This window comes from Pelodiscus sinensis, chromosome 6 (assembly GCF_049634645.1).
Source record: "Pelodiscus sinensis isolate JC-2024 chromosome 6, ASM4963464v1, whole genome shotgun sequence".
NCBI lineage: Eukaryota > Metazoa > Chordata > Testudines > Trionychidae > Pelodiscus > Pelodiscus sinensis.
This window is the reverse complement of record NC_134716.1, coordinates 32,055,312-32,069,252: the sequence shown is the minus strand read 5'-3', so window position 1 is coordinate 32,069,252 and position 13,941 is coordinate 32,055,312. Positions and strand designations below refer to the sequence as shown.

General features: G+C 42.1%; 1 protein-coding gene across 3 annotated transcripts in view; it reads right to left on the bottom strand.

The window, feature by feature from the left end:
- The window catches only part of PIP5K1B (phosphatidylinositol-4-phosphate 5-kinase type 1 beta), a 169,397-nt gene that overhangs the window by 97,683 nt on the left and 57,773 nt on the right, over window positions 1-13,941 (bottom strand). For all 3 annotated transcript variants that reach the window (XM_006137852.4, XM_006137851.4, XM_075931678.1), the window contains exons 2-3: window positions 10,782-10,844; window positions 8,835-8,903 (exon numbers count right to left, since the gene is read on the bottom strand). In XM_006137852.4, the coding sequence (XP_006137914.2) occupies window positions 8,835-8,903 (69 nt within the window). In that variant the 5' untranslated portion in view covers window positions 10,782-10,844. The remainder of the gene's footprint in view (window positions 1-8,834; window positions 8,904-10,781; window positions 10,845-13,941) is intronic.

The window sequence follows — 13,941 nt, the reverse complement described above, 5'->3', positions numbered from 1 at the left end:
CTAAGTTGCTATTCTTTCTTCACTGAATTTGCATCCATAGGCCTGGGTTTTACTGCAGTGCCCCAAATAACCAAATCAAGGTACTTCCCACTGCTCTCTAAATATTAAATACACCTGAGGTACCTTAATTGAACCACCGAGATAAGCACATGCCTAGAGTAACTGCACAACAATATTGATATAATTACTACCCTCATTCAGTCAGTCCCCTTTCTCTTCTGTCACTCAGTTTTAGACATGGGATTATAAACTCTCTATGGAGAAAGTATGTGTCTTCCCATTCCCTGTGTACTGCCTACCATGCTAGTGTGACACACAAAATAACTAGTCTCTCTGTGCCTCTTCTTTCTTATATATTAAAAAAATGAAAGAATACTTGCTTTGTTCCATCCCTTGTCAATTATACTGGACTCTTCAGGAGAAGGACTCACTATGTCTATACTCAGCATCTAGCATAATAGGGCCAAGAACTGGTTCACAATGTTTAAATGCTACTGTAATTCTATTGCTAAATACTAATAATCACCATGCTCTTTATCAGTGCTATAAGAAACAGTAGGGATAGGCAATTGCCCAGCCTTGGACCTTTCCACCGTTCACTGTTTCATGCCCAAAGGCAAGACTATACAGGGAAATTATCAGTGACTTTCTGTCCTGCAGCCATAGTTTCTATAAGGTGATTTCCAGCAGCCCACTCCTTTCTCCCGCTGCCTGTGCAGAAATCTGCAGTTGTCCCTCTTCCCCACCCGAATGGGTGGATTCCGTATCCCATAATTCCCCTATCCTGTATACCACAAGCAATCCATTTTACCTGTTCCCTGCCTGCTTGTTCTAGTCACCTGGCTGTTGTAAACAAAAAAGCAATGCATTTTCTACTCTTCTCACCGTAATTCAAGTCCCAGAGTTCCAACAGGTTTATAGAAATTCTTAACCCTGTTGCAACTGCATTCATTTAGAAACCCTTGTGCCTATTAAACTACAGTTCCCACTGCAGTTTCAGATTGGAGGATTGCTTCCTTCTCTGGGACATGCTTAATTCAGATACAACTCTTACGTGAGAGAAGTCTCTAACTGAAGGTTGATTTACATGAAGGTACATGGTCTATAATTTTTAACCAGCAGTGTTATTAAATTATATCACTACTGCACAATGATAAATCTGAACAAGGGACTACAGATAAAAGGCAGTACCCACTAATTTTAAGAAAATACTAGAAACTTCCTTTTTTTTTTTTAATCAAAATGATTTGGATCAGCTCTGAGTCACATTCATGCTCTAGGAACTTTTGACTACAAGGAAGCAGTTGTTCTTCAGTCATACTTATTTATCATAAGTAACAATCTACGCATAGGAACTTTTTCAATCCAATGCAAACATCTTTTCCAGTCTCATGAAAATAAAAGAATTTTGTCAAATTTCTAGGACTCTTAAGCCAAACTACCTAAGCTTACAGCAAGTGATATACTGATATTTCCTCTCCTAGTCCCATTTTAAAAGAGATCTGTTAGTGCAGTGTCCAGTTAACCTTACATTCACTGCTGCTGCCAAGACAACATCCAGCACTGGGTGGCTGCTGTTTTCCTGGTCTCTCTAAGACAGCACCCATTTTAACTGTTCTTTGCTGAGCTTTTTGTGGCTACATTCCCTGTCATTGCTGGTCATTTCTCAGGCAGTCACACTTGGTACCAAAGCGAGACGAGACTCAAAATGTCACATCACTACACAAAAATAAATGTCTCTTCCTCCTTGCTTTTCAGTGGTCTGAGCTGCATAATCCTACTATTTCATCACCGTTTGTAACTAAGTTGCTGCATACTAATATCCCCAATTTCAGAATGCACCCTGAGTACCAGCAAGGACATTCATCTATTGTTTGTGGGTACGCCTAGATCTGTGACTTCAGTCCCATATATACCCCTTTCTCTGACCTTGGTACTGCTTGGTGGGTAGACACCGATACTTTACTTTTCCTCTCCAGAGAGCAAGGTCACCTTTGTTGTTATGGCTGCACATCTGCTGTGCTGGCAGCAAATGTGACTTCCAGACCTATAGGCCAAGCCTAACTGCAATAAAACAAACAATCTATCGCTTGAGAGCAGGAAGAAAGAAAACATTTACTCTTATCTTATAGATGCAGTTATGAGAAGCTGCAGGGAGTGGTGGATCTGGAAAAGTACAAAAGGTTAGTGGCAGAGATATAGGGGCAGCTACAAAGGTTAAAGATCAGGAGCAAGAGGCTATGTTTGCCCCCTCCTCAGCTCAGAAAGCCATCTGTCACACAGTTCTACTCCCTGTTCTTAATTCATCCCTCAACCCAGCCTCTTAGACTCACATCTCAACACAATGGTGGTTGTTGCTTCTTACATTGAATAATATTTTTATACTGAACATGTAATCGCACTGCAACTCTCTTTCATTGTAATTACCAAGTCAAAACAATTGCGACATTGTTCTCATTTTCATATCATTTTCACTTTCCAATGCTGGTCAAAACAGGGTTGGGAAACAGATTTCTTGTGACTGTTTTATGAATGGTTGTGATCACTGCTGGGCAGCTCTGTGGGAAATTCAATTAAAATAATTATGTTTTTCTAGCTTTGGAGTTACTAAAATGTTTTTTTTTTTTGCCCAGTTTTAATCAAAGCATGCTGCACACAATGAAGCCGGGCAAAAGAGAGTCTGAAGTATTTGTTCATTTTCTCTACCATTTGAAAATGTACACTAAGCTTACATTTTAAGAGTGTTCATTGATTCTGGTTGCTCAATGTGAGAAAAACCTGGGCCTCAATTTTGGAAGTGGGGAGCACCCATAACTCCAAGTGAGAGCTGTGAGTGTGCTATGCCTTTAAAGAAATCAAGCACGCAAAAGGAAGAGGTCACTTATAAAAATACTGAAGTTCATTTTAATATTCCAGGCTAGCTTTATTTACCTAACCCACTGGGAGCGGAACGTAAACGAAAAGGGATAGGTTCACTTTAGCTTTTACCAGCTTCCACCTATGTATCCCTCTCTCTTCAGCACAGTACCAGAAGTGGGGGGTGATAGCAAGGGAAAAAAGGAACATACCTATGGCAACTAGAGGATGTGGTAACTCAGTGCATTCACACTCAGAGTCCTAGCACAGGGCTTGTATAGCTAGCATCCCATGGTGGAAGTTAAAGCCATTCACTCATCAACTTCCCTCACCTGGGTGCATTTCCCCCCCTTTCTTCCCCTCCCTCCCTCCCTCCCAGATGTGCAGTGACCCATGCTGGCAAAAGGAGATATAAATTGCAGTCACAAAGAAACTGATCCTCTGTTTAAGTGCAGTACTGAAAGGGTTATATAAAGCATTTATGGTAAAATGTAGAGCAGAAGCAGCTGAAGGTAGAGAAAGCAGAGGTGTAAAGTCATTACTAATACCTAGATTATGCATTTACTTTTGCTACAACTTCCAGAACAGAGGCAATACATGTTTTCCACATTTGTTTTGCCTTCAGCCTTGCCTTCACAGCTTTGGTGTCCAACACACAAGCCACATTTGGCCAGTTGAGTATGGCTAGTTCACTGGAGACCACAACTTTACAGGTTGAACCTCTCTAGTCTGGCACCCTTTGGATCTGACTGGTGCCAAACTAGAGAATTTTCCGGACCATAGGAGGACAATATTGTTTGGCAGCATTACCAACCTTTCCACGGATTACTGGGCTCTTAGAAGACATTTAGGGGTAAATTAGAGCTAAACTACAGCACAGAACACTGAGAGCCAGGACTGATGGCTGTAAACAAACGTTATGGGATCAGAGGAAACCTGACCACCCCTATGATAACTGGCAATCTGGCTAACTAAAATCATGCCGGACCACAATGTTGCCAGACCAGTGAGTGCCAAACTAGAGAAGTTCAACCTGCATCGTCATACATACCCAACATGGACCAGTGGATTCCCCAGCCACCTCATCATAGTGACAAGTGACAGGTTTATCTTCCAATATCTGGTTTATCTTTCACTGGAGACCAGATTTCGGAGCTCTTCTGTGGCTGGGAACCTGCAGAAGTTCTATGCCCTAATCAGGGCATGCAGCCCCCTCTACTGCCTGTTGTAACTTGCATGGGAGCCACAGCAGAGGTTGCAGCATCCTTGGAGACTATCAGCTGAGCCTGTAACTTCAGTGGGGTGTTTCAGGCAAGTGAACCTCTCAGGCACCCAGAAGACTGCATGAGATACCCAACAGAAGTTCCAATATATGCCACTCTTCTGTGAAGGCATAGGTCTACACTGCAGCTGAGATCATGCTTCCCAACCTCGGCAGACACACAAATGCCGTTTTGCTCCAGCTACGGCACAAAAAAACCCAGCACTGTGGACACAGTGGCATGGACAACAGCACTGGTTAGCCACCTGAGTAGAAGTCCACCTACCAGGGGAGCCTACAGCCAAACCAGGCCCCCGGGCAAGGGGAGGGGCCTCAGCGCTGCCCAGACTGCAGTGTGTCAGCCCCTCTCTGGCCCTCAAAGCCACCCTGAGCATGCTGCGTGGTGCTGCGCGAATCCCCAGACCCTTTAGAATCATCAGGGCAATTGACTCCTTTGTCCCCTCTGATTGGCAGGCCTGCCACCCATTCACATCAATGTAAAAAAACTGTGTTGGGTGTATCTGTGAAGTTTCTGTATCTCTTTAACCCAATTACTTGATTAGAGAGATTAGACTCCTTAGGTTATACCTAGAATCTTCATCAACTCAGCAAAACCAATCAAGATGTATGTATATTATTTAAAGCAGTTAAATGAGTTGCTTAAAATATAGAAGTTTATTAAAATCTATTTCTCTCTCGGCATGGCACATGGAATATACTGCTATAGCTCATTTATATGACTTCATTTCACCGGGGGCGGGGGGGGGGGGAAATTCACTGGATTTTACATCACAAGTAGAAATTTTCCATGTAACATATTCCTTTTTGGTATGTATTTATAAATATTACTAAACCTCTACAAACACTATAGTCATGGAATATTACTATGAGAGATGAACACACACAGGAAATAAGCTATTAAGATGCAAAATACATCCTCTAATGCACAAGCCTTTTTTGTGCATCTTATAAATAGTTTTGCTTTTTAAATATTATGCGCTAAATAAATTCAGCCCTTGTGTAAAGCAGGTGCAACTCCATTGGACTTCAGTAAAGTTGTACCAGAACTGAATGTGGCCCTAAAGATATGATTTGATTTTTGTCACGTAAACATTGCTAAATCTTTAAGTGTTGTTGTATGTATCTGCAAGGAATCTGCCTGCAAATTAGACTCCTACAAAGCCATTTCAGGTCTGGATTCAGGAAAGCACCTAAGCACATGCTTATGTATTTTACTTAATCAGTGCTATAGTAAAGTTCCATAAATTGCTACTACTGGGCCTGAGTTACCCCAAACACAGGGACAATTGTGTTTTGTGGGGTGGGTGTGTCACTCAGGGAGAGAACATCTTTGAAATCCTGCTGAGGCTGTACAGGAGCCCAGCCAAACACGGCCAGGGAGAGTCACTGAATTAGCACATCTCTGGGCCCACTTTTGAAAATGTGCCTCCAGCTCTGGGCCTGTGAAGGAACAGGGATTGCAAGAAGCTTCCACTGCTGCAGTCTAGCTCTAGGAAGACTTATTCTTGTTAACCGTCATCAATCTGGAGCAAATCTGGCCTGTTAACTATATTAAGGGGAAAAAGCACAAACTCTTACCTGTCCAGAACAGGATTTTGACCCCAAATCCCACAACATTAAGCAACTAAAACCTCAACCACTCTGACTTTCCTCAAATTAATATGAAGAAATTCCTGCAGAATAACTAGTGCGTTGGGCAGTCCGTATAAAGGTACTGACTCACAAAAATACTTGTAATCTCTGTACTTTTCCTAGCTACGAACATACTGACAGCAAAAACTTAAGTCAGCTCTCAGTTCTTCCTTAAAAAAAAAGCAACAATGATCTGCTGATGCTGTAATGCTCTTTTACTGCTTCACTGGAGATTTTTCCAGACACGACTAGTGTCATTTTGCACTAGGATAGCATACTTGATTTACCAACAAAACTGGATCCATCTGATATTGTATATAAACACACTTTAAAAAAATAGTTTTAGAATATACAACTTGTCAATCTCAGGGCATTTCCTATAATTAAAAATCAGCTACAAAGAACTGCAAAGCATTATGGGACTGGTGCTGTGACAAGAAACAGTGGCTAATTTAGGGGTTGGGGACAGGGAAAGATTCTCTTAGTTTCCTGGAGCAATGAATCCAGCCTTTTGTTATATCCCTGAGGGAGACTGACACAAACTACAACAAAAAAAAAGTCACAACGATAAACCCGGTTTAAAAAAAAATTAAAAAACCAACCAACAACTTCCTGCTGCTTTGAGGAACGAAAAGGGTCTGGAATTTTAAGCCACCCACATGCTGTGAGCATGGCTGCCAAGGAAAGGAAGAATTAGAATGGAATGTTTAAATTCCTCCTGGACTTTACCAACAGAGTTATATCAAAACTGCACACATGGAAAAATGATCATTTATTATTGGTAATGCAAGAACTTACAGGCCAGAGCTCAGCTGTACTATGTGTTGTACAAACACATAACAAAGGGAACGTCCGTACTGCAAGAAGCAGTGCCAGTAACCAAAAGGAGAGAACAGACTTCAGCAGCCAAGAATTTGTTCTCTTAAGATATTGATTTTTTTTCCTGCATTTGTATTTCATTTTTAATTTTAAAAAGCTTATTGTGGGTACTATCATTGTCAATAAGAGACTCTCAGTGTCACCCACATAAAATCAAGAAGAGGAAGCAGCAGCAACAAGAAAGTTACCATATAGCACCCAAACAGTCTCTGTTCCACTCTGACACACATACAATTACTATAGAGATTACTGCCGTAAGAAATAAATAAAAGGCATTCAGTTATCTATTAAACAAAATTACCTAAAAACCCATACAAAACAAAAACCACACAAAATATGAAGGAAAGTTAATTTGTAGTCAAGAGAGACAGCAAAAATCATTTGAAGCATTTGAGAACTTACTGTACTAGATTCTCTGACAATAGTGTTTTTAGCAACAGAAATATCTCTGTTGCTAGGAGCTAAGAATTACCCATGCTATATCAAGGTGTGTATTTTAAAAAGTTAATACTGAGTAATCACACTGGGTATCGATCTTGGTATACTGTTACAAAAGAGAAAGGACTGAAGTGAATAGCATCCAAAGGCCTAACCTCATGAATGTTTGACTTACAAGTGCAAAGTTCAGGGAGAGGAAGATCCATTTTCTTCTACTTTTAAGGCGTAGAAGGAATTCTCAAGTGTTAAACTCCTATGCACACAGAGAAATGTCCAAGAAAATACATTCTAGACCAGCAGTGTGCAATCTAGGCTAGTGAGCAGGCTACTCGAGCAGCTCTCCATCTCAGTGCTCTGCAAGACTGTCGTAACCAACATGGTCTACTGCAGTGATGGGCAACCTGTGTCCCAAGGGCGGCAGGGGGCCCTTTGGGGTGCTACGTGTGGCCCACGAGACATTTTGTTTACCATCACCTATTCACAAGGTTGCCAGATTCCGCTGGTTTTCGCCCATGTAGTTTTTTCCTATTACAAAAGCAACGAGATGTGAAGTGGGAGGGGGAGAGATGGTTGTACACATTGTGACAGCCCTGCACTCCCTCTGCATCCAATCAAAGCACTGACTACAACTCAATCGGCAAAGCCCCGCAGATTCTACGTACACAAGCGCAGTTAGCAAGACAACCCTATCCCAAGAGATGGTCTTGAGTACAACAATCGTGCAGCCCACTGAGATGGAGGGCCGCTCATGCAGCCCACTCACTAGCTTCGGTTGCCCCTCACTGGTCTACTGGGATAGGATAGTTTTGCCAACTGTGCTCGTGTACTTACTATTGTTTTTTGTGCCAATTTAATCGTTGCAGCACGGATTGGATGCAGAGGAAGTGGATAGCTTGCAGAGTGAGTATTCTGTGCAATCAGCAAGCATCACACTTCACGTGCCCTTGCTTTACCTGTGTGTCACGTTAGTAATTCCGGTGGGAAGACTTGGATGGAAATCAGCTGAATCTGGTAACCCTGATTGTGGGCAACAGTCAAAGAAAATATCTCATGGGCCGCATGTGGCCCACGGGCTGCTCACCACTTTTTTTCTTAAGTTTCTAGAAGACAAGCTGTAGCACTGATACTCTACACCAGGAGTGTCCAAACTTTTTTCAAAGAGGGCCAAATTTGATGAAGTGAACATGCGTGAGGGCCGACCATTTTGCCTGACATTCTTTGAACCATTAAAATTAAATGCAAATTAACTATTTTATGCAAAGTTTATTGCAAGCGGCATACTTTTCATTTCGTCACATGGATGACAAATCTAAACAGGTGTTAAATCACTCTGCCTTTCATATCTGAAGACCAGATGAAAAAAAAAATCCAGGAAGCTGAAATATATGTCAGGAACATTGTAAAGTACATTACATATTATTGGTAATAAAGGTTGTCTGTCAACTTTTAAGTTCAAAAAATATGAACAGGAACATAACACCAAGTATACATGTTGTGTCAAATATATTTATAACTGATTTAGACCAACTGACATTAACTGAGATTTTACAATGTATTCATCTCAATACATACGGATTCGTTGGGGGCCATAAAAGATAGATATTGCCAAATTACCTGGGGGGACGTATTAAACCGGAACACGGACCGCAATTGGCCCGCGGGCCGGACTTTGGACATGCCTGCTCTACACTAAATGGATACAAGAGGAAAAAAACCTTAGAAAAGGAAGGTTACTGGTCACATTTACCTTTTTATAGGTTTTCTCCTCATTTTGTTTTCCAGCAGGGGCATCTCCATTTTCAGTAACAGACGACATCTAAGGGACAAACAAGTCTTTTTAAAACCATAAATACTATTTAATTTGTCGCCCCCCCACTTACCAAGCTTCTTTTAGAGAGAATAGTAGTAGGTTAATAAATTGTGTAAAGACTCTCCTAAAAAAAAAAAGTTAGTTGAGAGTTTCTTTTGGCCTCTCACTTTCAGAGTTGAAAAGAGGCTAATAGTATATAACATGCCTCGTTTGCTATGCACTTTCACCATCTTTTACATTTTATGCATGCATGCATGCATGTGCGCATATATTAATTTTTTTTTTCAACATTACTGTTTTACAAGTTTCTCTCTCCAATAGGTAGATACATGTTTGGCATTGTTTTACTCCTGATATTAATTTGCATTTTCCCCAAGTTTATTCTAATTTTGTAATTTTCATCCATGTTCCTAATCTGTATAGGTCAGTCTATATTATTTCTTTTCTTAATAATATCAGTAACTTTTCCTAGTTAGTATCAGTGGATATTCAATAACATGCTGTTTACTCTGTCTTTTAGATTATGAAAGAATGCTCAATGAACCCAGGTCTAGCAACATAACCAAGCATAATATTGCACTAGATAGCTGACAAGTGATCACTTGTCAACTTCCTTTGGTTATATAGGCCTTCAACTCTGAAACTCACCTGTCTTTTTTCATATTCAAGCCAACTTGAATAAAGTTTTTAGTGTTTACTTAGACTGTAAGCTCTCTGGGACAGGGATGGTCTTTTTGTTCTGGTTTAGTGCAGCATCTAGCACAAGGGAGGCTCCCAGGCAAAAAGCTAATATAAATCAGGGCTACTCAACATGTGGCCCATGGGCCCATTTGTTTGCGGCCCGTGGTTCGGTTTGGGTTTACATGGGGCTCAACATGTGGGAGCCAAAACAAAAAAGTAGTCAATACAATGGTCTTCTGTTGATATGCGTTTTAGTAGTTAAGTTCTTAGTAGTTTAATTGCTCACTAAAAGTGCTGTCTTATGGGTGGAAATCAGGTAAATATTGCATTTTGTTAATGTCAGCAGAACTCACTTAAATGGGGCCTGTGTGTTGTGTAGTCTTGCCTTAATCTTTGTATTCATGCCGTCAGTGTGAAAGAAGCTATTTGCATGTATATGCAACCACACTTCAGTTGTGGCCTTCAGTATGTGCTGTGAGTATCATTGTGGCCCCTGGGGCTTCCAAAGTTGAGTAGCCCTGATATAGATAAATAGTAAACAAGATTTGGAGAACAAGATTGCCCAGACATACTATCAGCCTTTTACTGGAATCCAATTAAATATCTTCTGCATTCCCTTCTCCCCCTTTGGTCCTTGAACACAATCTGAAAGATTCCTTTTTCCCCTTGAAACACCACTGCATGCAACTCCCTTGGTTTCTTGCAATTAGGTCATTTTATATAGATGGGAAGTCTAAGTTGATGTCACCATTAGGTACAGGCACATTCACAGACCTAGCAGTATTTAAGAACTAGACCCTCCATCATTCAAGATTATATTCCAGGCATGTTTATATAAAAAAACAGATGAAGTCAAAGACTGGTTTATGAACAGACTCCAAGACAAGTTTTATGTATGCAATAATTGGTGTAAACCATGATCTACACCTAAATTTGTGATGGCACATCCTTGGTGCCCAAGGGACCCAAGATCTGTGGCTAAACTGACATACTGTATCTCCAAAGATGCAAGGTAATGAGTGATGTTGTACATGCTAATTGCAGTAAAGCAACACAGTTAACAAATAAATCATATTCCCCACTGGCTAAGTTATGGATTCCTTGGCATTTACATTTGAAGATAAAGAATTTAAATTGCATCTTTTAATTACCGCTTTACTTTATCAGCGTTACATACTAGTGTTATGATGCATACAAACATACCTTTCTGAACTAAATTGCAAGTCATCTGGATCCAGGAGCGAATATCAACTCATTCATGGATACCTATCAACACAAAAGGCATTCAGCATTATGTCATCTCAGTGTAATATTCCTTTCTATGTTAAACATTGAGTAGGCTAGAGCATTGCAAGAAGCAGGACAATGCAAGATCATGCTCAAATGGTTTGGTTATGTCGTCATTTAGTACAACTAGCTTTTGCTACACTAAAAACAATATGGTCATCCTTTCTGAGTTCAAACTTGCTTTTGCCAGAGATATAATGCCACTCACATCCTTATTGTAAAATATTTATGTAGGGCCATAAATTTTCATGGCATTGTCCAGAACATAGTTAAGACATTCTCTGCCGTAAGAATCTGTAAAGTGAACACCCAACACCTGCAACCTTTACTCAATTGAGTAATCCATATTCATACATGTAGTTCTACTGAAATCAGTAGAACTGCTTACATGAAGGAGAGTTTGCAGGACTGGGCATTGAATTATAAAAAACAACAAAACTTTACTTCAGAAGGAACTCGAATCAGAGGTTATTACACAAAGCACTCTCACTTGCACACGAAGCTGTTTAAATTGTGTAGTTAATACAGTTAACTCCTCATTTAATGTTGTGAGAAATGCTACTTAAAGCAAAGTAATGTTAAGTGAATCCAATTTCCCCATAAGAATTAAGGGAAGGTGGTATTTTTTTCCAGCAGACAAAAGATAGTATATACATATACAGTATACGTTTTAAACAATTTTGAACAGTTTAATACTACACAGAGCAATGATGATTGTGAAGCTTGGAGGAGTCAGAGGGTGGACTATTTCCCAGGGGATGTCTTGCTATTAAATGATGAACTAGCACTTGGCTGAGCCCTTGGGGATTAACACATGGTTAATGTAGCCTCACACTCTACAAGGCCGCAGGGACTGGGCCGAGGGAGGACCCATAACAGACACATGGCAATGGCTGCAAACACTTCTTTGCAGAAGAGGAACATGATGATGAACCCACGTTATCCTGCATCATTCTCTCCACAGAATGGTGCATCCACAGCTGCACAGTGCCCAATTGGACAAGAGACCGGCCAGCAGATGCACACACTGTATGAGTGTGTTAGAGAGAGGGGCAGTCAGATGTGTATTGGCTTCACTTCAAGTACCTTGCCCTTGTAAGTAGGCCAGGAAGTCCAGACACAAGACTATAGCTGTGACAGCATAGGGAGGGGGGGGCTCGATGGAGTGGGGCATCTGACTTTAACATGCCTCCCCTTTTCCTCTCTTGCATAGCAAGCAGGAGGCTCCTGAGAACAGCTCCAAGGCAGATGTCAAGAGCGGTAGTGCAGAAGAGGCGGGGGGGGGGGGGGGAATAGGGGGGAGGGGAGCAGCTGAACTGCAACTGTGCAGCTGCATACCTTACAACAGTGGTCTCCAACCTTTTTACACCCAAGGTCACTTTTAAAAGTCAGGGCTAGCTGAGATCTACCCATCCCTTCCTCAAGACCCCACCTTTTCCTTGAGGCCCTGCATTCCCCTCCTCTGCATCACAAGCCATCCCCAGTCCTTACTCTCACTGGATTGAGACAGGAGGTGCAGGTTCTGGGGTGGGAACGAGGGATTTGGGTGTGGGAAGGGGGTGAGAGGTGCAAGCTCTGAAAGAGAATTTCAGTGCAGGAGGAGATGGAGAAGGGGATGCGAGCTCAGGAAAGGGGCTCCTGGATGAAGAGTGTTGGGGGGCTGAACAAGATGCAGGCTTGTGGAGGTGTAGGAGTTTGGGTTGGGGTGCATGAGGGACTCTGGGCAGGGGACTGGGTATATGATGGGCTCAGGACACAGGTTTGCAGTGTGTGGATGGTGCAGGAGTATTGTGGCAAAAGAATGGGGATGTGGGTAGTACAAAAGTTTGGGGATGAGAGGAGCTGAGGTGCAGAATGGGCTCAGGGTTTGGGTCTCTGGGCGGTTCAGGAGTGTTATTATGCTGCGGCCAGATGGGGGCTTGGCCCCAGTTGGGAGCTTGTTGGCCAGGCTTCATTAAATAAAATAATATGTCCAACACAAAACGTTTCAGCATTGTCTTTATTTATGGGAGGGACGGGGAACCTATTTTGGGTCAGGGTCCACTGACCCACAGAAAAATCAGTCAGGGACCACACAAGTGAGACGTAAAAAAACAACCCCCCCCCAAAACACACACACACACACACACACACACACACACACACCCCTCACTGATGTGGCCCCAACTGAGACCCTCAGTCCCCTGACACTCCAGCCCCATGGAGGGGGGAGAGGGTAGGTAGGTTACTGTATATTAGTAGGCCTGAAAACATCTCACACTGAAACCCATGAAAAATATTTCCAGGGATAACTACTGAAATGTACAGCTGGCCAAAAACAGACAAAATGTTTCTTGAAAACTGAGTTTAAGGAGTTTACTTTTTATATTTTGACATGTGATGTTGATAATTTGTGTTCCAATCGTTTTAAAGCTTTAACTTTTTGAATCTCAGTGCCTAGTCATTAAATAATTATCTGATCTCATCCATAGTTTCCCACAACTGTGAAAAATGAAATACTTAAAAGAAACTTAAAATAAAAACAGGTACAGTAAAACTCCAATTGTCTGGCATCCAGTGGTCTGGCACTCCTGATAGTCTGGCACCAACTGGAACCCGGAAGTGCTCCGGCCAGCCGGACAATTGGAGCTGTTCTGCCCCAGGGCTTCCCCAAGTCCACCGCTACTGAAACTGACCAGCGGTGGACTTGGGGAAGCCCTGGGGCGGAGCACCCCAGCTGCTCTGCCCCCGGCTTCCTCAAGTCAGCCACTGGTCAGTTTCAGCAGCGGCTGACTTGGGGAAGCCAGGGACAGAGCAGCTGGGGTGCTTCCGGGTTGGTCCCTCAGTGCCGCCCTCTCCCATGCTGCTCAGTTCCCCGCTGACCCCACCCCAGACCCCTCATGGCCCCCCTTCCGGTACTCTGGCATATCTGATAATCCGGCACCCCCTGGGTCCTAAAGGTGCCGGATAATCAGAAGTTTACGTATCTGCTAAAATTATTTCATAAAAATTAAATTCTGCCTAGCTCAGTTATAGAATATATCCTACTTCTTTTCCTCATATGAGTAGTCCTATTGACTTGAAGGAGAATTACTTT